The following is a 21,673-nucleotide window of genomic DNA, read 5'->3' as shown; positions in this document are numbered from 1 at the left end:
CACCGGCCAGGGAAGGGGCAACGCGGCCCCCGTGTCCCGGCCCGCCGCTCCGCGGGGCGCTGGGGGACGGGGAGGGAGGCGATGGCGGCGGGCCCCGGCGGCGGCAGCGGGGGAGCGGCGGCCGGAGGGCCGGGCTGGCGGTTACCGGGGCGGGTGCTGGAGCTGGTTTTCTCCTACCTGGAGCTGCGGGAGCTGAGGAGCTGCGCGCTGGTCTGTAAGCTGTGGCACCGCGTCCTGCACGGCGACGAGAACAGCGAGGTGTGGCGCAGCTTGGCGGCCCGCTGCCTGGCGGAGGAGGCCCTGCGCACTGACATCCTCTGCAACGTGCCCACCTACAAGGGCAAGGTGAGCCCGGGACCCCCCCCTACCCCCCCAGCCTCTCCGCAGTCCCCTTAGGGACACCCCTCCCCGGACTCTCAGCAGCCCCCCCCAGGCGCTCGGGGACACCCCCCCTAGGCGCTAGGCCCACCCGCTGTTGGAAACCACCGGGGAGAGGAGCCTGAAAAACATGACAGGATTTATCTCCTCCTGCCCTCCCTCTTCTCCTCCCTTAGGTCCGTGCCTTCCACCACGCCTTCAGCACCAACGACTGCTCGCGGAACGTCTACATCAAGAAGAACGGCTTCACGCTGCACCGCAACCCCATCGCCCAGAGCACGGACGGGGCGCGGACCAAGATCGGCTTCAGCGAGGGCCGGCACGCCTGGGAGGTGTGGTGGGAGGGCCCGCTGGGCACCGTGGCTGTCATCGGCATCGCCACGAAGCGGGCGGCCATGCAGTGCCAGGGTTACGTGGCCCTGCTGGGGAGTGACGACCAGAGTTGGGGCTGGAACCTGGTGGACAATAACTTGCTGCATAATGGAGAGGTGAACGGCAGTTTCCCCCAGTGCAATAATGCACCCAAATACCAGGTGAGCGGGGCTTGGCACGAGCTGGAAGCTCCACCTTGTCTGATGTGTCTGGCTGGCCAGAACTGTCTGTTGAATTGGTCCTAAATGCCCGCTTAAGGGTCTCTCTGCCTTCGTTGCAGAAGGCAAATGATTCCGCCTTGTGAAGCCTTTCCCCTTCATTTACTGCTTCCCTAGGCTACACCTCTGTGTGGTGTTCAGTGCACCTGACCCTCAGTTGGTTTTGCTCTTTTATCTCAAATACTGAGCGTGAAGCACGTACCGTGGGTGTCTGTTTAGACACCGTGTTTCTTTTTGAAATAAAAGCTGGAAAGACTGTTGTAGCCTTCTGAAGTAACGACTTGCCCCACAGCAAGGTGAATGTGGTATTTTACCCCTTTGTTGTATAGCAGTGTGAGCAGAGGTTAGTGCTTAGGTAAGAGTCTTCCTGCAAAAACCTGCAGCAGTGCTGAGTGCTGCTTGTTTGCTGCTGGCAGCATTCCCATAGGTGACATCCCTGGGCTGGATGCGATGTCCAGATAATTCCAGGTTATTAAAGAGCAAGTGCCATTCCACTGTTCTGTACCTGTAGAAGTATTTATCTTTGGTCTTCTGGCTGCTCGCACAACTGTATTTTGACTGCTGGGTTTCCTCGTGTCACAACTTAAGCTGTATGCATTATCATTTCCATCTCATAACGCTGGCGTTTTGCATGAGTATTGGCTTACATTTCAGTTAGGGGTGAAGATCTGTGTAGTAACTTGTATCTGATATTCCTAAATTTCATGTAAAAGTTCACCGCTAAGCACTTAACTCTGTCTGAAAGTTATACCTGCCATTTTTGGCACTAATACCTAAAATTAGTGTAATTAAAGAGATTTATGTCTCTTTCCTTTTGCATGTTCTCTAGCATGCATTGGGTCAGCTTTGTGCTGTCCTTGCCTAGGCCTTTCTGCAGCAACAGGCTGAGGGAAGGTTTCGAAGCTCAGAGTTCCCAGCTCGTCTGGGGCCTCAAGGGTGAACGTAATTGCTGCTCTCTCAGTAAAAGTTGGTGAGAGCTCAGACTGGTGAATCTTGGGAGTATTTTGTGTTTATGAAGACCTGTATAGTGATCTGCTCATAGAAAACATACTTAAAGGAAACACACGTTTGTTGGTGTTGGTTAGAAGAAAAATGTGTTGGCTGGAAGAAATTCCTAGCATTGGGGCTGGCTGGTGAAGAATCAGAAGTTTGTGTGACATCCTGCTGTGCTTGCTGCTGGCGTCTGGGACTTCTATTTATGTCTAAAATGATGTGTACTAGATAAAAGCAGGGAGCACCGTGCGTGCCTAGATCCGAGTCTCTTGCTGTGTTCGGTGTTGGCTTCACTCACCTGTGTACGTGTGTGTGTGTGTATTAGGTTTTTCACACTTAATTTGCCTAAGCTTTGCACTGGAATTTCCTTCTGCCTTGGTGAGGGGATACCTCTGTCAGCGACAGCACCTGCATAGTAGTGTATTCTGGTATATTTTGTACGTGGCACTTACCTGTCTAAAACAAGTTAATTGTCCTTATAATTGCCCCTTGCAGAGCAATTACCGCTCAGCGATAGCGACAGCTAAATACAGAGTTCAGGTAACTCGGAGAAATTACAAAGTTTCCAGAACTCTGCAGTATTCTGAAGCATGTGGCATGTAGTATGATCGCTCTTGGTGTTCTCGCGAGGTTCATATGAGCAGGGTTACGCTTATTATCATGTAGGTGGGTGGATACAGGCTGCCCATTGGAATCGGGCAGCAGAGGTGCTCAGGATCCTAGTGCAGGGAAGCAAAATTGAGAAATTCCTGTCATACAAGTAATGCAGTTATGAGAAACGGGAAAACCTTGCTTTAAAATAACCTGCTGCGTTATACGTGGGCTATGCTTTATTTTTGTGTTGTCATTTGAATATGCTGACTCTTTCTGTGTATTTTTTTTTTTTTTATTTCCCCCTCCTGTCTCTGTTTCCAGATAGGTGAAAGGATTCGAGTTATCCTGGACATGGAAGACAAAACATTAGCGTTTGAGAGGGGCTATGAGTTCTTGGGAGTTGCCTTCAGAGGACTGCCAAAAGTTTGCCTGTATCCAGCAGTGTCTGCTGTCTATGGTAACACAGAAGTGACTTTGGTCTACCTGGGAAAACCTCTGGATGGATGATGTGGATTGTTTCATTGGGACATCGAAATGTGGATGATTGGGAGGAGAAATCTGCATGTTGGTTAGAGGGAAACGTGTATTAGAGGAAAAAGAAAAGAGTGTGGGTGTGTGTCCAAGAACCATCGAGGGAATCACACGGAGTTTTGAAACGGAGGACCAGCCATACTTCAGGAATTGTGTTACATTTCCTCTTTCTACCAGGCCAGAAAAATCCTCAGGGTTGCAGTTGGTTGAGTGGGAAGCCGACACATGCATGTTGCAACAGATTTCATTGCTAAGATGGCAGTGTGTGACCTCAAATATTTAAGAAAGGATTTGATACAAAACTGCTTGAGGAAATTAACCTGAGATTTGTAAGTAGCGTGTTTTGTGAAAGACTCCCATTTCAAAACTGCTTGTTCCTTCCCTTCCCTCCTTTGGGCCAACGTGGGTACCAGAGGAGAGCGAGTCTGGTTGGGTTTTATTTACAATTTTTAACATACTGAGAAGCGTGGTCTGTCTGGACTGCCCTTCTCTAGTATAATGATACAAAACGTGCAGCTATTTTTCAGTGTATTTTAAGGGTTGTATATATAGAACACGTTGAAAAGAGCAGTTAAAGGAAAGGGTTTGCTTTATTCTAACTGGGACATAATTTCTTAAAGGGAAAAAAAAAACCCACTACGTGGCATCAGAAAATATACCTCAGACAGGTATATAACATTCATGTAAGTGTACTTCTGTTGCGTTGTAAAGCATTTTGGGATGCTCTTGTGGAGTACGGTGCTACGTTGGGTCATTTTCTGTGAAAGTTTCCATAGCTTTAGCAACAGTTTTCTTCTCTGTAGGAAACACAAAATGTTTTCCCCACAAGTTCCCTTTCACCATGATTTGCAGTCCCCTTTAGGAAAGGAAGCCGCAACACAGCAGTGAGCTTATCTTCCTTTCGACATCAAAAACGCTGACTTTTAAAAGCATTCTTACGCTTTCTAATCACTGTGGCGAAATGTTTCAAAATAATGAGGAAGGAGCATTCAGTTTCTGAATCTAGACCTTGTTTTCAGCTTAAATGGCTTTATAAGGCTTTAAGACTTGGCTGAGCCTTTCTTTCATGAAATAAAATCCCCCGATACCCAAGTATTCACCTGCCTGTTTTCAGTCAGGATGAGTAAAACTCTCACCACCCCTTTGATGGGGGTTCTGGATCAGGTTCAATGTTTGGGCTTTTCACTTGCACCGGTTTTCTAAAAACCATGTACAAACCCCTCTGGTGTGTTGGTGTGCTGGCATAGGCAGGCTGGGGTGGCTGTGAAGCTGAGGGGTGTGGTAAGGAGGGACTTTCTGGTGAAACTGCTTTCCTCTGAGGGTGAAAGGTCTGTAGGGAGCCCCAGAGGGGCTTCTTTTAATAGGGCATTAAAATCTGCAAGCCCCGCGGCTAGCTCTTGACTTTTGTTTCTTATTGGTTGGTGTTTCCCAGAGCTGTCTGAACTATTTCAGAGTCAGGCATGCTTTTCAGAGAGGGAGGAGGAAATGTTTATACAACCTCTTTTTGCTTTATTTGTGCTAGAGAATGTGAATTGCTTAATATTGGACACTGGCAATGCTCTGAGCACAGAAGAGAGGGGAATTCCTCTTGGGCTGTTGCTTGGTTCCCCCCCCAGTTACTCGAGTAATGTGAGGAGAGCAGTGCACGCAGGGGAGTGAGGCTCCTAGTCTGCTGCTGACGAGCTATCTCTGGAGTGCTTTTTACCTAGTAGATAACCAAGTTCTGCACTGAAACGGAGTATGTATGTCATTACCATTTAAAAGGCTTTTGAAGTATTTATTTGTTCTGTGTGTTTTTTTATTGCTTAAAGGCAATATCAAGGTCTGTTCCTCTTGGCTGCGTGAAAGAAACAAAATAGGCAGTGAGAAACGAAGATGTTTTAAGTGGTGCTGAGAACAACTGAATAAATTATGTGGGATGGGCATACGAGTACCTTTTGGAAAAATCTGTTACAAGCATTGATTGTACTAGACTGTAAAGTATGTATCTGCATAGCAGAACCGTGGGGCGTGAAGTAGGGAAAAAAGGAAACGGAACTGTCCAATTTCAGAAAATAAAGTTGTCCCTGAGATGAATGTATTCTCAGTGCAGTCCTGAAAGACGTGACCTCTGCGCTTGTTCATGAATCCAATTAGATGCAAGTAAACCCTGAGAACTTCTGAGGAGTTTTAATCACAAAATAAGATTAATTTCCATTCTTCAGACTGCGTCTTACTCTATAAATAATTTCCCTCTAAATTAGAAATGCTGAAAGTTGAACATTCCTCAAGGGTGGGTTTGGGGGGGGACTCACTTATGTAAGATTATAACTTATTCCTGGAGACCAATGCTGGCTGTACAAAATATTAAAATAAACTGCTATAATTCAGAAGGTTATATTGGTGTGGATTGTTGTAATGACATCTGTGGTGTGGTGATAGGAAAAATGGAGTCGCTGTTTGGTGCACCAAGAAGATGGAGGTGTTGGGACTGTGTGATTTGCTGCGTGACTGCTTGGAAAGAGAAAATCTGATGAGTGGTTAATGAGGACTTGAAACCTCAGTGGTCCAGTAGCCATGCTTGGGAAATGGTGTCCTCTGAAACAGGGATGCTCGTGCCTGGCAGTGTGGGAAAAGGCTTTCCTGACTGCTGGAGGCCTCTTGATTCGAGTTGAGGTGTTGTGCTCACTGCTGCGGCTGCCCTGCTCCTTCCCAGCTCAGCTTCTCTGATTCTTTAGCTTTCCGTATGGAAGTTCAATATTTCACGGTGCTTTTAGGAAGAAGTAGATGATGTTAGGAAGAAGTAGGAGACTGTGTTATGGTGGTGAGCTCCGAGGCACTTTCCAAACTCTCCGCATCAAGAATTTGCTTTTAAGCGGTGAACTTCTGGCGAGCATCTCTGGGAGCTTCTTCAGGAGCGAAGAGGTTTGATGCTGGCTCTCCAGAAATATAGAATCGCTTTTTCTAGCCTGAGATCCTTCAGAGCCAACTAAACAGCTGTTGGAAGTATTTTCCCTACCCTACCCCTGGTGATTTAAGTGCTTTGGTCAGGAGGAACCTCAACTGTTCATAGCTTCCATAACAGAAATCAATCAGATTCACAGGTCTTCAGAATCCTGCAGGACATCCAGAATTTTTTGATAAGGGAGCATTTTGTCTATCGTTTGAATAAAACTCGGAATTTCTTGTGGTTTAAGCGTGCTGGGAAATCTCTTGGGAGCTTAACAGTTGGTCATCTGGTCTGGTCTTGTCTCTACGTCTGAGGAAGCAAAGAGCTCGGTGTGGCCGTTTGTTTCAGGGCAGTCTGTTCTTGGCTTTGGTGGTGGCTTGTGTTGGCCTGAAGTCAGTTACGTGGCTTCTTTCTCTGTAAGAGGACAGAAACGTTGCTGGAATGAACTAATAAATACAGATGGCAAGGGAAACTTGCCCTGGTGAGGATATTTTCTCGAATGTTTTTTTCCCACTTAAAATGCAGTGGCGAGTACATTTCTGTGAGTCTTGTGTGTGCCTTCTACTAGCAAACGCCATTTGGTTTTGTTACTTTTGGCCATGTTTCAGGTGACAAAACTAGCCAGGAGCAGATGGCCTTGATCCTGTGGGCTGAACTTCTGCTGCCTTGGATGTAGCTGGATTCTTCTCTGCCTGCCTCTAAATCCGATGGCAAGCTGGAACATATTAGCTTTTCTCACCGCTTACCAATGATCTACATTTTTAAATTTCCTTAACACATGGGTGTGTTTTCCAGATGGCTGCCTCTATGTTTTTCCTCTTCCATTTTCACTGGGATGATGACAGCAGCGATAAATTAAAATAATGCTCTGCTTGATAATAGTTTGGTTGTACAAAACTTATTTTCTTTAAGTGTTGGAGAGGTGACCAGCCTTCAGTGATTCCTGAACCTGTATATTTCAGTACTGGTATTTCAGTTCTAGCTAAATCTTCACATGTTATAAATATCTCTGGACGCTGGCAGGAACGCAGATATAAGTGCTAATGTGCTGCCATTCTCTGCAACAGTGCTGGTTCTTGCACAATACAGATAATTTGGTGAAATCTGTAGCCAGAAAACAGCATTATTGAAATCTGCTCTAGGATCCTTTCTACATGTACAAAACACATTTTTGAATGGTTAGGAGTGGGACATGTTTGATTTCAGTGATAGTAGTCCACACTGAGGCATAATTCAGCTGAAAAGGAAATTAATTAAGTGGTCAATGAATACAGAAAGCTTTTCCTGCAGTGATGCTGAACCTGCTAATTTATAAGCAGCTTTTTTCACGCTGCTGTATGATGCTGTACATGTTATGTGGCTTCCAAATGAATTCTCGCACCTCCCCACAAGAGGGCAAAGTTAACAGTGCTGTGGGAACCCAGACTTTGAATTGCCGAAGCATTGTGCAAAATAAAATGTTTAATGTGGAACCTTCTCCATTAGCATTTGCTTCCTGTCCTCTTAAAAAATGAAACAAAACCCCTCAACGAACAGCTGATCGTTGAGAAGTGGATAACGGACATAGATCTCTTTAAATATATTTATTCATTTGAACCCTTGCTCCTGAAATTAGGCTGAACAAATCTTTGCAGTTCTGAAAATTACTTGCAGTGGCAGCAAACTGAGCTGAGACTCCAAGATCACCTTAAAAGATAGAAAGGGATTTGAGAGGCTTAAACAAAAATGGCACTGTTGCCGTTCAAGCTTTAGTTTTTCCCAGACTTGTTTTTCTTCCTCTCGGGCGTTTATGACCGGGAAATAGTGATATCATCAAAAGATTATTTAAAAAAAAAAAATAATTCCATCGCAGTGGGGAAAAAAAACCCCCAAAATCGTTGAAAAGGGATTTTAAAATCAAACTTGTTGTATGTTACAAGTGTTGTTCATTGTTCTGCAATTTTACCAGCTCAAGAACCAAGGGTGTCTCTTCCCTTCCATGCCTGCACTTGCAGATTTGTTGTGAGCTAGCTGGAGTTGTTTCATGTTTACTTGATTTATTTTGGTTTTTTAATCCATGTTGTTCTACTTACGTTAAAAGCTATATATTTACCTGCAGGCAATGTTTGAATGGGGAAAAGTATGAAGATATAACCTTGCCTGTTCTTGTCTTTTGTGTAGCATCTGATCTTGTGAGCTCCCCGTCTCTGCAGCTAAACCTTCGGTAATTTTATCCAGAAACAGCAGGAGCATCACTGTGTCAGTGAGTGACCATCCCAACCTTTCTATGTCTACAGTGTTTGAATACTCAGGGTGGGCACTGTGTCCCTAAATATTTCACTGTGTGTTTTGCAAAGTGATTTTTAAAATGATATTGTCCTTTCTTGAACTTCTGATTTCAGGCCGTGAGCGTGCTCTTGTTTGCAGAGTGCAGCCTGCAGATGTTTAGAGGCACGCTCCGAAGCCAGGGACAGCTGTGGAAATGGCAGTTTTACAACAGCGTGTAGGCTACAGCTACAAACACCATTCTCCTGCAAACATTCAAGCTCGGCCATGTCCCTGCAGCAAGGCGTGCTTGCATCCTTTGTTCTGATGTCTTTGTTTAAAGCAGTCTGTCAGCTTCAGTTTGCAGCAGGTGAGTTGGAAATCGAGGCAAGACAAAACCTGATCAATACAGGAAGCACAGACCTATTTTCAACCCAAGTAGGTGCATGTGCAGTGTGTGTGGACCTTCCCTCGACTCTCTGTAGCTCAGTGCATTAAATCTGAGAGTGAGTCGGGTACGGGCTGTTCTCCACCCCCCAAACCTCCAGGGTACCCGACTGCAGGTGACAAACTGCTGGTTGCAGCTTCAGCTGCAAGAAAGACTTTAGTGATTGGAGACTGAAAGCCTGTAAGTAAGTTATTAAACCAAGGTTATGAAGTTATTTTGTTTCCTATGCTTGGGAGAAGTAAACAGTATCCGATTGCTTTAAACAGTAATTTAAGAGAGTACATTCCACCAACTTCAATATGTGAGTTAATAAAGCGCTGGACAAGCCTGCCAGTAAGGAAATGGATGTTGACCAAAATGCTTATTGTTTGATATTCCAAATACTGCAGTGGTTAAAGCTTTTCAGCCTCTGTTTGCCACTTCCAAATCACCTTTTGGGTTTTTTTGTTGGCTTTTTTTTTCCGGTTTGGTTGGTTTTTTTGGTGCTCAGGTGACAGAGAACATTTTCTCATGCCGGATCCCATCTGACGTTGGGCACCTGAGCCCTTCTGCAAGGTCTTGTGCAACAGCAGAGCTCGAGGGTAGGATCTCATGCTTTGTAAATGGCCACGAGATTTTATCTTGGCTTTAGCATGTGATTTTTGTCTTTGTACTAGGTCGAATTATTTTCGTGGAAAAATACACATGCAGAACTGGAGCAGAGTTGAAATAAACATTAGTGAGACTCAGGAGAGTGTGCAGTATGTAAGTAAGTTGGTTTTGGGTGTCAACCTGTGACCCAGTGATCCTGCCCCACCGTGCTGTGCATCTCTGGCACGTGGCTTCTCTTTCCTGGCAGACTGTTAGCTGCTCTTCTCAGAAGAAGAATGGAGTGCAGGAGCAGATGATCTACTTTATTAATTGATGCATCTGTTTGAGCTTCCTCTCCCCTTGCAATTCTGTGTGTGCTGGGTTTGTGTGGTGGGGTTTTTGGTAGTGGGGGAGGGGGATTACAGGGGTGGCCCCTGTGAGAAGCTTCTCAAAGCTTCTCCAGCTCCAAGTCAGACCCATCTCTGGCCAAGGCCAGGCCAATTAGCGATGGTGGCTGTGCCCCTGCAATAACGTATTTAAGAAGGGGAACCTGAGAGAGGGTTTGGGAAGTGGATTTTGAGGACGGGTTATGAGAAGGACACCTCTGTGAACACCGAGGTCAGTGGAAGGAAGGAGGAGGAAGAGGGGGAGATCTGCTGGAGCAGAGAGCCCCCCTGTATCCTGTGGTGAGAGGGCAGGGCCGCCCCCCTTGCCTCCTGTGGAGGTCACCGGAGGAGCAGAGACTCGCCTGAGGCCTGTGGAGGACCCCCGGGACTCTGAGCGGAGAAGCTGCCCTCGCTGTTGCAGCTCTGCGCTGGGAGGAATGCAGCATGTGGCGGTGACCCACGCCGGAGCATCTCGAGAAGAATGTGTCCCACCACAGCGGAGAAAAGTTTGTGGCAGACTGTCTCCCACGAGAGGGGTGCCCCGTGGAGCAGGGGGGAATGCAGAGAGTGATCACCCCCCTCCTTGGAGGAAGAAGCAGCAGGACTGACTGCACCCTCCATCCCCTGGGGGAGGAGGTGGCGATATGGGGAACAAAGCTGAGCCCGGGAAGAAGGGAGGAGGAGGGGAGGTGTTTTAAGATATGGTAACGCTTCTCACTGTCCCATTCTGCTTGTTAAGTGCCATTATCGTTAGTGTTTTGAATTAAAGTGACATCTTTTTTTCTTCCCCTAAGGAGCCTGACTTTTGCCTGTAACTGTTAGTGGGTGACCCACCCCTCCCCTGTCCTTATCTCCATTCCTGAGCCTTTTTTGATTAATTTTTCTCCTTCCCAGCACTGGGGGAGGGGAGGGGTAAGTGAATGACTGTGGGGTGCTCAGTTTCCCTCTGGACTCAAACCAGGACACTCTGTTAATTGAGGTCTCAGATTGAAAGGTAAAAGCCTGCTTTGAGTCTCTCCCAGATACAACTGTGGGGATGAGGTTTCAGATACAACAATGATGTCACTTTCATGTTAGAGTTTATTTTAAAAAGACACAGAAATTTATATACTGGCTTTTTTTTTTTTTCTGTTTTCTTAAGCGAGAGCAAGGAATATGCCCTAACTGCAAGAGGACACTCCAGTCCTGAAACCCTGCAGACTGGCTCTTCTCTGTCACTTGTCCCACAAGTATCAGGTTAGAAAGGAGGGATGCTGAGCCCCATGGCTGAAAACCTGGGAAAGGAAGACTTTGGAGTGTGAATGTTCTGGTTTGCTTCCAGCCCTGATTGCAATCCACCTTGCTTGTGAGATAAGGCAGTGTAGCAGGGACGTTGGCCCTCCTGGCCAGAGGAGAAAGCTGGGTGGGATACGCGTAGCCCTATAAGGAGCTGAGATAGTTTCACTTCCCTTCGCATTAATGACAGAATTACTCACTTCTCTTAAGCAAAACGGCAGCAGGAAGAAAGTACGTGTGACTACAGATGGGAGTAGTTTTTCTTGCCACAATTTGCATTGCTGAATGATGTCATGGCAGTGATTTGTCCATACCTTCTCCTTCTGGTGACTTGGAGCCTCCAGTCCTGACAGTTTTACCCTAAAAACTTTGGTGAATGTGCTGGAGTAGATGGATCAGGGGGTTTTTATTGCTTTTAATGGTTTCTTTTATTGTACAGTACAAAAATAAAGGCAATTTATCCACATCTGGCAACCCTGTGGGAAAAAGTTGGGCAACGCTTTCAGGTCTAGGTGCCAGCAAAGACCAAACTGCAGATGTAAGCAACCTGGTCGTGGGGCCTTCCAGCTCTTGAGGAGATCTAGGAGGAAACTTCTGTTGTCTTCTCTGGCTTCGGGCACTTGCTTCTCCTGCAGGTGCATTGCAAGAAGTTCTCTAGAGCATCTGGACTTGCAGTGGCGTCTGTCTCAGCCCATGATCAAGTGGATGCACTCGGCTTGGAGTTGCTACAGAAATACAAAGCTCTACTCCGGCAACATCTGATGTGCCCTGCTGTGCGCTCTGCTCCGAAGATCTAGTGATCTGGATGCTGCACTGCTCTCCGAGGAGGAGGTTCGCTTTGGCGTGGTGGTGGATCCCTCGTGCAGACCTCAAACCCCCAGCCTGGGAAAGGTGGGTGGGTGCAGGCTACGCGAGGCGGCAGGAGCCTGGCCGCAGGGTGGGCTCGGCCGCGCGTGCGGGCAGGCAGAGGGGGAAATGAGATCACTTCTGCGGCTCTCCCTTCTGCAGCCCGCTTCCTCCTCGTTTGCATCTCGAACACTGTCAGATGGGGGAGAAGGAAGAGGGGCGACTGCAGGGATGGAGCTGCCTGTGCCAGACCTGCCTGCGGGTGGGGAACTGGGGTGCAGCCTTGCCCCCCCGGCACAGGGGTCCAGGAAGTGGCTGTGGCCAAGCCACTGACCAGCTCCCCTCGTCCCTTCCCACATGGCGCTGCGCTCTCAGAAATATGGTTTTGCTTTCTACTAAGACCTATTTCTGCCTTTCTTCTGAGCCCTGTAGAGGATACTTGTGCCTTTTCTTTTGGAGACTAAAGGGTCAAATTTTCCTCTATGAAAATTGCTGCTATGGAGCTCCTGGTTGGTGTCTATGTCCTTGATGAAATGGCATCCAAGCCCAAAGGTGTCATTTTCCCAATTGTTCATGCTGGAAGCTCACCTAGGTCCTTGTGGACTTGTCAGTCTGGTGGGGTTATTTCCTTCCCTCTCTTCCCTGAGCTTGCACAGCCCTGATGGTTGCTGACACCTGCAGACAGCACATCGCTGCAAAGACAGGCAAAGAACCCCTGCGCTGTGCTCAGAACAACCCACAATTAATTCTGGGTTCAAAGAAGTTGTCTTCTTTGAGCGCCCTCTTTCCATCAGAAAACCTGGCAAGAGCTAGGAGACTCCTGACAGCTGAAAATGGGGGAGCAAAGATGAGCTTGGTTGTAGATAAGTGGGCAATCTCATAGAGCGAGAGCGTGCCAGGAGCGCGGGCTGGAGAGGGAGCAGGAGAGGGTGGTGGAGTCGGCGCAGGGAAGGATGCTCTTGCTACGGGGGGTTCCCAGGCACACGAGCCGCTGCGAAACCAGAGCCTGAAGCTGTAGTTTGGTGACTAATGTCAGTGCTAGCACATGCGTTTCCTTGGAAGGAGACTGAGTGGCTAGGTAAACAAGCAAGCAGGTGGTTTGGCTACAGCTGGGGTGCGGGGCGGGGGGAAAAGGAAGATTTTAAAGCTGATTATAAATTGCTGATTTTTGTCTCTTGGTTTCCCCAGCAAGAAATAAGCTGTAGGGAAGCTGTGCTTCTTGCAGAGCTCCAGTTCAGCTGCAGCGCTGGGGCTGTAGAGATGCCTGTACTTGTGTACGTGGATGCATCCGTGCCATCCTGGGCTGGGACGTGTCCTTCGCTATTCCCTGGGGATAAACTGGGTGGATTCTCATCAAGAAATTCAGTCAGGTGAACTTTGAGAGCTGTAGTTTAAAGTTCAGCTGTCCAGCTGGCCATTTTAGCTTTTCCCTTTTGGCCGTGTAATGAATTATCTGTTTTCCTTTTTATGTTCATAGCTCCCCTTAAATTAAAGGTAACTACTACAACCATAGACCTTAAGCTTCCCTTGTTTTATCCAGACCAGGTGATTAAATTAACTAACTTCACTTGTGTCTTCTTGATGTATTTGCGCTGCCTGTACACACTCCAGCCAAGCAGCAAATGAAAATTTGAGGTGGGTTTTAAAGATAAAATTTGGATTTTCTTTAATTTTCAAAGTCATCCCTGACCACAGTGCCTGCGAATGAATGGCTGGAGGGAGATGCTGGTCTTCATCCTGTGACTGCTCCTCCCTTTCTGATGAAGTCCAACAGGTGAGATGCTGCTGCGACAGAGTTGGTCCCTCGAGCCTACCTGATATTTTCTGTAATGCTGTTCGCAGTTTCCCATGAGCCTGGAGATCACGATGTTTCTGTAGGTATTTATCTAAGCCTTCCCAGGCTCGTTTCCCAGAGCAGCTGGTTCTTCTCCCTGTCTCTTTTTCCCTTTGCAGGGGTGCTCTCTGGATCCTCTCCTTGTCGGGCAAAATGCTGGACACTGAGCAGAGCCGGAGGCTCTCTGGGGCTGCTTTGTGCCATCATCCCTTGCAGAACGACTTGTTTAATTCTCTTCAGGTCTCCATTGCAGTGGGAGTAGAGGAAGCCCACAGAGAAACATTTCTGTTTCACTTTGCCCCAACTCACCCGAGGCTTTGGTCCTGCTGGTCTGTGAACCGTGAGTGACCTTTCTCTTGGTGCTTCCACTCTAGAAGAAATCACGTTTCCTGCAGGAAAACAAGGGGCATGCAAAGGTGCCACGATGGGGTTGCTGTTTTCTGTTGCAGTTTCTCCTTTCCCATGGGATCCTGTGCTGGGTGCAGCAGTCCAGGGGCGACCTGGCGGCTGCCCTCTTGTCGCAACTTTTCTCTTAGTTTGTGTTTGACAATTTGAGGGTTGTTGAGGGGAAAGAGATGGTTTGGAGGGAAGAGGAGGTGGGAGGAATGGAGGAAGCTCCCTAGGGGTAAAACCGTATGGGAATTCCTGGTCCTCTCCTACAGCTGCAGGAATTGCAGCTGCATGTGTGGACGTGGCTGAATCTTCAATTTAATCCACCTGTGCCTTTGAGCCGGACTGGAGCTTCATGAAGAGCTGATCAGACCAGTAGCTCTCAGCAGCTCAATCCCTATTACCATGCTGATATTAAAAAATAAATAAAACCCCCTCAAAGCACACATCCAGCCTTTACTGGAGGGCTGGGTGGGGGCATAATGCTGCTTGAGAGGAAGAGGAGGGGAGCAAGCAGCAGCTTCAGGATGTTTTCAAAACCATCCGGCTCCAGGATGTGGGAAAAGTGTGAAAAGCGAGGCTGCTGCCAGCTGCCCCAGCGCAGACCTGGCGGCCACTCTGTGGGGAGCTGCCGTCGGATGCGGCTGCTTTCTGGGGAGGACAGGGTAGGCAAAATGCAGTTGGGTGGTGCGGGGGCTCTCCCATCCCACGGTGCCCTGTCAGCAAGCACCTCCGCTGTTGGGTAAGGGGGTTATGCTGGCTGGGCTTCGGTCAGCTAAAGCGATGGGCTGGGGATGAAGAACGTTGTTTTCTTTCCCAGCTCCTCCCAGGCTGCAGGGGGGGAAACTGGTTTGACCCTTGGGGCATCACCTTGTTTGGTAGCACCACACGAAGGAATCTCATCGGAAGGTCTCCCAGGAGCCTCCAGATCACCCAGGAGTGGAGTATTGCCACAGGTGAGGACGCTCAAGTTTTACAGCTTCAGGACTTCCCAGCCTTGGGGTGAATCTCTGCCAAGTCCTGTGTCTCCAAGCATCAGGTTTTGGTGCAGGTCAGGCTTGTGGCAGGGTTTTGGGGATGAGGAGTGGGTTTGTAATCGTCAACCGGTCTCAGCCCTTCGTGTGACCTTGAGCAATGCCATGGGAATTTTGCCCTGCTGCGGTGCTTTTGCCATCTGCTCCAGCTCACTTGGATGAGGAGTGCTTCTCTCTTCTCCTTCTTGACTCTTACACTTCAAACTTCCTTGAAAATGGAGGAAATGAAACCACAGGCAGCCTTCTTCATGAGTGACATGGGAGAGCTCAGTGACCTTCCAGAGAAGAAATGAAATTTAGGGTGAAGGCAGAAAAAAAATATCTCCCCAGTCATTTGTGCTGGCTGCAGGAGTTTGGGGGCCACTTAGGCAGGTGGGGGTGACCCAGGCTGCAACGTCCCTTGGTGGGGTGCTTGGTGTGCCGCAATAACACGGTTCCTCTCCAGACTGCTGCAGAAGGTTCTATTGGTGCGGGTGCCTGGGACGTGCAGCGTTGATGATGTAGGGTAGTACCTACTGATCCCACTAGGCAGGGTCCTGTTGCAGGGCTGAATCCTTTCTTCATCGCTCTGAACCCTTTCCCAGCTAGTTAAACCCATGCAAACCATTTTCCCCCTCAGTGGCTGGATTTGTTGGGGATTTGGGGGTGCATGAGGACGCTGGCAGAGGGGAGACATGGGGTGGGAAGGGACATGGAGAGCAGAGGTAGGTGGGGGTGAAGAGGAAGGGGGCCTCCCTGTTCATACTGCCTTGGAAATGTGGATTTTTTTTCTCTCTCTCTCTGCCTTGGCAGTTGTGGCAAAAGCCATTTATGCTGACTTTTGCATAGGGATTGGTACCTGGGAGGTCCCTGGATCCAGGTGGGTCCAACTTGCACCCTGGGTGCTGGGTTTGCTGAAATCCCAAGCAACCCCAGGAGACCCAAAGGTCTGTGGGTGGTAGGATCTGAGCATCCCAGATCTCACCTAGACAACGCGAGGGGCTGTACACTGGCGTCCCAGAGCGGGGACTCAACGTCTTGGGAACACGTTCGACCAAGGGGCTTGGAATGCAGCGGGAAATAACAGCACCTTCTTCTTCCCCTGTGGAAAATGCGTCCCTTGGCTCCTGTTGAAGCCCCTGTGCTGGGTGCTGGAGGCAAGCAGGGGGCTAGAGGGACACCATGGGCATAGGTGCTGTGGAGGGGAGCACCGCCCAGCCGGTGGCTTTTCTCCAGCTCTGGCAGGGTCGGTGGCGTGGCTCCGAAGGCAAGAAACCCCTGCGGGGCACTGGCACTGCTGCCCAAAACCCTTGCAGGGGTTTTGCTGCTGGAGCTGTGCAGAGGATTCACGGTGCAAGGGTTGTCCCCGGTGCTGGCTTGTATTCGGGAGCAGCAGGAGAGCCAAGAGCTGTGTGACCCTTGGCAGGGGCCGGTTCCCCCTGGCATCCCCCTCCCTGCCTGCCCAGCCCCGTGGTTCCTCCTTGCTGTTTGCGAGTGCATGACCCGGGTTGTAAGTGCTGAGATCAGTAAGCGAAGTGCCTGGCCGCGCTCTCTGCCTCCATGTGACTGCAGTTTCCGTTAGCTCCTTCCGCAAAGGCTATATTAGTGCTAAGTGAGAAAACGGGTGGGAGAGAAACCCAGCGGGTCACACCGACCCTTGGCCCCAAGAACCCCCCCGAGTGCAGCCGGAGGGGCCGCTGGCTGCAGGATGAGTTGTGGCAAACCCCGCACGCCGCCCCACGTGGTGAGTAACTGCCCCCCAATACCTTTGCTGGGGGAAAACCCTGCTGGGTGGTTTTGGGGAGCCCCCTCCCTTGCCAGCTTGAAGATCCGTGGTGGCTGTGTGATGCTAATGCCCACGCTTGCGAGAGCCGTGGCTTCATGGGCGGGGGCAGGGGTGCACCCTGGGTGCTCCCAGAGATCTTACATGTGGTCTTCTCTGTGGGGTGCAGGCAGGGGTTTCCTGCCAGTGCTGCTGCCTGCTCTCCCGGCCAGGCAGGCGCCATCCCTGCAGCCCCAGGGAGGGTGGAGGTGCTTCTGATGTTGGGGGAGGCCAATGCTTGGCGACAAAGAAAGGTTGAAGGAAAGTGTGAGCTTCTGCAGAGGGGTTCAGGGGCTGAAGGCGAGCTGGAGCCAAAGCCCCTGGTTTTTGGGTGCAGTGAGGACACAGCAGGGTCCCTCTCCTGCCACCGTGCCTGGGTGCAAGGCGCTGCTGGAGACTGAGGGCTTGGGAGGGTGTAAGCTGCCGTGCATCAGCTCCAGCCTGGGGAAGGGGGGGCTTCCTCTCCATCCTCACCAGATTAGTAAATGCTGCTTTGATAAGACGCCAGCTTCACACTTGTGGCTCTCCCAAGGAAGGAGGCAACCCAGGACTTGTCCCCCTCTCCCTCTGCACTGCAAGGCTCTGGCTACCTGAGCTGCCAGAAATAACCCCCCATTTCTTCTTCAAGCACTGGCAGTTATGAAAACGCTGCTTGCTGAGCCCTCGCCGAGACTTTGCTGCTCATTTGCCTGAGGTTCAGCTTTTCCCCAGATGCAAATGCCGTCAGCTCCGGTTCCACTAAGTCAGTAACAGGGCACCTCGCGCTGGAGAGCCTTCGCTTCCCCGGGATGACCTGCGGCGGGGGTGGGTGCTGGAGGGGACTAGGTGGTGGCTGGGTTGGTGTCCCCCAGGGAAGCATTTGGTGCTGGAGAGGGGGCACGAGCCCTGGCTGGGGGGGGAAGCCTCTGCTCGGGGATTCACAGCTCAATGGCGTTGGCGAGCAGCTGTGCAGCGACGACGGTGCCTTTCCCATGTGCGCTGCCCTGTGTGGGGACTGGGCTGCCACCCCCCTGTCCCTTCTCTTCTCCTGCCCTCCATGCTCTCCTTGGTGGTACCCCCGCAAGGGCTCCTGCTGGGGCGGGTGGGCTTGGTGCTGGGGGTCTTTGCCATTTCTCCATGGGCAACTTGTGGTGGCCCAGGTCTCATGGAGCATTGTGGCCACGGCTATAGCATGTTGGGAGACTATTGCCTCTGGGTGGTCCTGGGGGCAATGACGGGAGCTGTGCGCCTGCCTGCAGGCAGCAGCCACGGGCAGGAGGCCAGCCGTGCACAGGGATCGCTGCTGCCATGATGGGCTCCCTGGGAAAAGCTGGACCTTTCGGGATGAGTGGTCTGCAGCTTTTGACTTCCTCACCTCTGTCTCCACCTCTGCAGGAGTGCCACCGCTGAGATGGAGGCCCTGCTCCCTGGTCTCTCCCTGCTTCTGGTCCTCCTGGCAGTGGGATGGGGAAGCGGGGCGGTCGCAGCCTGGGCAACACCTCCTGGCAGCTGTGAGCTCGTAAGTCTTCTCTTGCAAACCCTCACCCTTCTGACTGCTTGGTCCTGCCCTGCAAAGCCCAGGTGCCTCAGCATCTCCAGACCTTCCCCCTCCCAACTATTGGCTTAGCTTAAGGGGTGGACTAGGTCCTGAGGCTCTAACTGTAGAGCCACCTCCTCCGTCCTCACTCTGCTCCCCAAACTTCTCCTGCTTCGTCTCACCCCGTCTCCTGCCCCTCAGAGCAGCATTACATACCCACTTCTTGCTTTAGGTGCAGCGCACCACAGACTGCACTGGGAGATGGCTGAGCTCCATCCCAGCAAATCTTCAAGGTGATACCGAGGAGCTGTTGCTTGATGACAACACTATCCATGTTCTGGGCAATGCTTCCCTGCTCTCGTACCACCAGTTGCGGCGTCTCAGCTTGACCAAGAACCGCCTGGAGCTCATCGAGCCTGGTGCTTTCTTCAGAAGCCAAGGCCTCCACATGCTCTCCCTGGCAGACAACCTCCTCTTCACCAACTACTCGCTGACAGCAGCTGCTCTTTCTGCTCTGCCAGCCTTGAGAACGCTGGATCTATCTGGAAACCGCCTCACTGAGGACATGGTATCGGTTTTGGTCTGGAACCTGTCTTCCTTGGAGTCCTTGTCTGTGGCCAGGAACCTCATCATGAGGCTGGACTCATCCGTCTTCATGAACCTGACACAGCTGTTGGAGCTGAACCTGGAGAAGAACTACATCTTTGAGATTGAACAAGCTTTTGAAGGGCTGCAGAGGCTGCAGAAGCTCAATGTAGCTTACAACTACCTCCCATGCGTAGTGGAGTTCGGCCTGACCCAGCTCAGGGTGCTCAATGTCAGCAACAATGTCATAGAGTGGTTTCTGGCCCTGGAAAGTGATGACCTCTTTGAGCTGGAGGTGCTGGACTTGTCCCACAACCGCCTCCTCTTCTTCCCCGTGTTACCTCGGCAGAGCAAGCTGCACTCCTTGCTGCTGAAGGACAACGAGATGAGCTTCTACCAGCGCCTACCCAACGGCACATCCCTGGCTGATGTCACGGTGCAGTTCCTGCTCATCGATGGCAACTCCACCAACGTCACGACGGTCAGCCTCTGGGATGAGATCTGTCACAGCAACCTCTCCTCCCTGCGCCTCCTGGACATGAGCCAGAACCAGGTCTGGTACCTGCCAGAGGGCTTCCTGGCCCAGATGCCCTCCCTGACCCACCTGAAGCTCAACCAGAACTGCCTGGAGACATTTCACCTGTCGGAGGGGGACCCCTTAGCCCTGTTGACAGAGCTGGACCTCAGCCAGAACCAGCTGGCGGAGCTGGGGGCGGAGGTGGGGACTGGGGACATCCTGCCCAACCTGCAACTCTTCAACCTCAGCACCAACAGGCTGCGGGTGCTTCCTCCTGGGGTTTTCACCTACACCAGGAAGATCACTACTGTGGACCTCAGCCGCAACCGCGTTGACCTCTGTCCCCAGCCAGCCGCTGCAGGTGAGGCGGAGGGTCCCCCCTGCGTGGACATCAGGGGCATCAAGACCTTGACTCATCTCTCCTTGGCCGGCTGCGGTCTGCGGGGACTGGGTGGTCACCCCTTCCAGGGGACATCGCTGATGCATTTGGACCTCTCTGACAACCATCAGGCTCTGTCCAGGGACCTGGGGTGGCTGCAGGACCTTGCTCTGACGCTGCAGGTGTTGTCTCTGAGGAACACCAACCTCTCCTCCATCGTGGTGGACTTCTCTGCCTTTAACAGCCTCGTGCGCTTGGACCTTTCGGGGAATTCCTTGACTGTCTTCCCCACCTCGCTGGGCATCCTGAAACTGCGCATTCTGGACCTGCGGGACAACTGCCTCCCGGCTCTGCCGCCGGACATCACGCGGACCCCGCTGGGGAGGAGCCTGCGGGAGGTCTACCTCAGCCAAAACCCCTACAACTGCTGCACGCTGGGCTGGTGGGACTCCCTGCAGCAGGTTGAGGGGTTGCAGGTCCCTGACGGGCAGGAGGTGACGTGCAGCTACGCCTCCCGAACGCTGAGCCCCAGGGCGCTGCCCGAGCCCGTCCTGCGGAGCTGCCGCTGGCAGACGGCCGACCTGGCGCTCCTCTACCTGGTGTTGGCTCTGCCCACCTGCCTGACGCTCCTCGTGGCCGTCGCCATCGTCTTCCTCACGTTCAAGCAAAAGCTGCTGAAAATGGTGAAAAGCCGGTGCGGGGTGTCCAGCCCTTACTGATGGCTGAGGAGGAGGAGGAGGAAGGGCTCGGGGACAGTGAATGAGAGTGGGTTGGCAGGATTACAGGCAGTAACCCCTCTGAGGTGGGTGAGATGGATGAGGTGGTGAAACTTGATGGATGGAGGACCAGGGGGTGCTGGGAGAGCTGCTGTTCCTGCTACAGATACCCCAGGGTACCCGAAGGGTGTGGGGCTGTGTCTGGTGATGGAGCTTGGGGCTGTGCTGGGTGTCCTCAAGGGAGACATCCCTCAAAAGGGACATCTCTAGCAGAAACCTTCACTGCTGTTGGCGAGAGCTGAGTGGACACACCACCAAACACCTCTTGCCTGAAGGGGCACAGACTGTTTCCTCCAGCACTGTTTTTCCCCTCTTTCAGGCAGTTCCTTTTATTTATTCACCCCCATACCAAACTTTCTGCTGCAAAACATCCTCCAGTCCTGCAGCCAGCCTCCATGAAGTGTCCCAGCCTGGAGTGAGCATCACCCGGGGGCTGCAGAGAAGGGTCTCCGTGGTCACAGCTTCCCACGCTGGTCTTGCTGGCACTGGCAAACTCGCAGGCAGCCCTGGGTGTGCACCCATGTGTGTGTGTGTGTGTGTTCACCAATAAGACAGGTGTTGTCAGCAGGGCTGAAAGACACGTTTTGGGGTGTTGTTGCTCGGTTAAGTCATGATCTCGATTAGAAAAAGCTCATTAAAAATAGCCCAAGCTGCAACAATGTAAAATATTGATTGAAAAACAGGAGAATAAATTATATCACCGGTAATATTTTATTGTTGATTTTTTTTTTTTTTCTCCAGCAACTGCTGGATTAAATGGATGCAAAGGAGATAAGAGAAAGCCTTCCTTCTTGTTGCATAAGCCCTGCTCTCGTGGGCTGTTGGTTCCACCAGCATGGGGGGGTTTCCTCCACCCAGCCCTGGTCACAGCACGTACTGACTCTCCCGTACCAGCAGCACGCTACCTGGGGAAGTGCTGCGTTGTTCCTCAGAGGGTTACTGTGGGTGGAAATGAGAAGTGATGGTGGCTTGTGCTCACTCAAAAGCCCTGCTGAGAACCAGAGTGGCTTTATTCCCGTGGCCCCATCGGGATTTTTTCAGTGAAACGTGTGTCCGA

At 51.0% G+C, this 21,673-nt stretch overlaps 2 protein-coding genes across 11 annotated transcripts; both read left to right on the top strand.

The window, feature by feature from the left end:
- The first annotated feature begins 15 nt into the window (after positions 1–15).
- Positions 16–5,463, top strand: FBXO45 (F-box protein 45). Its single transcript, XM_074878043.1, has 3 exons — positions 16–345; positions 555–911; positions 2,877–5,463. Exons 1-3 carry the CDS (start codon positions 82–84, stop codon positions 3,060–3,062), a joined length of 807 nt encoding a protein of 268 aa, XP_074734144.1. The 5' UTR covers positions 16–81; the 3' UTR covers positions 3,063–5,463.
- A 4,870-nt stretch (positions 5,464–10,333) lies between these two features.
- NRROS (negative regulator of reactive oxygen species) lies at positions 10,334–21,323 on the top strand. 10 transcript variants are annotated; one of them, XM_074878012.1, is made up of 7 exons: positions 10,334–10,899; positions 11,574–11,829; positions 12,973–13,154; positions 13,464–14,034; positions 14,829–14,964; positions 18,218–18,341; positions 18,592–21,323. In XM_074878012.1, exons 6-7 carry the CDS (start codon positions 18,234–18,236, stop codon positions 20,557–20,559), a joined length of 2,076 nt encoding a protein of 691 aa, XP_074734113.1. In that variant the 5' UTR covers positions 10,334–10,899; positions 11,574–11,829; positions 12,973–13,154; positions 13,464–14,034; positions 14,829–14,964; positions 18,218–18,233; the 3' UTR covers positions 20,560–21,323. The 10 variants fall into 10 exon arrangements, with proteins under 10 accessions (XP_074734113.1, XP_074734109.1, XP_074734114.1 ...); XM_074878008.1 differs by having other exon boundaries at positions 10,334–11,829; positions 13,464–13,558; positions 13,859–14,034; XM_074878013.1 differs by adding an exon at positions 17,472–17,647 and having other exon boundaries at positions 10,334–11,829.
- The last annotated feature ends 350 nt before the right edge of the window (positions 21,324–21,673 follow it).

The sequence above is a fragment of the Strix uralensis genome, chromosome 9 (assembly GCF_047716275.1).
Source record: "Strix uralensis isolate ZFMK-TIS-50842 chromosome 9, bStrUra1, whole genome shotgun sequence".
NCBI lineage: Eukaryota > Metazoa > Chordata > Aves > Strigiformes > Strigidae > Strix > Strix uralensis.
Note: the sequence above shows the minus strand (reverse complement) of the source record. Positions and strands in the feature narration are given on the sequence as shown.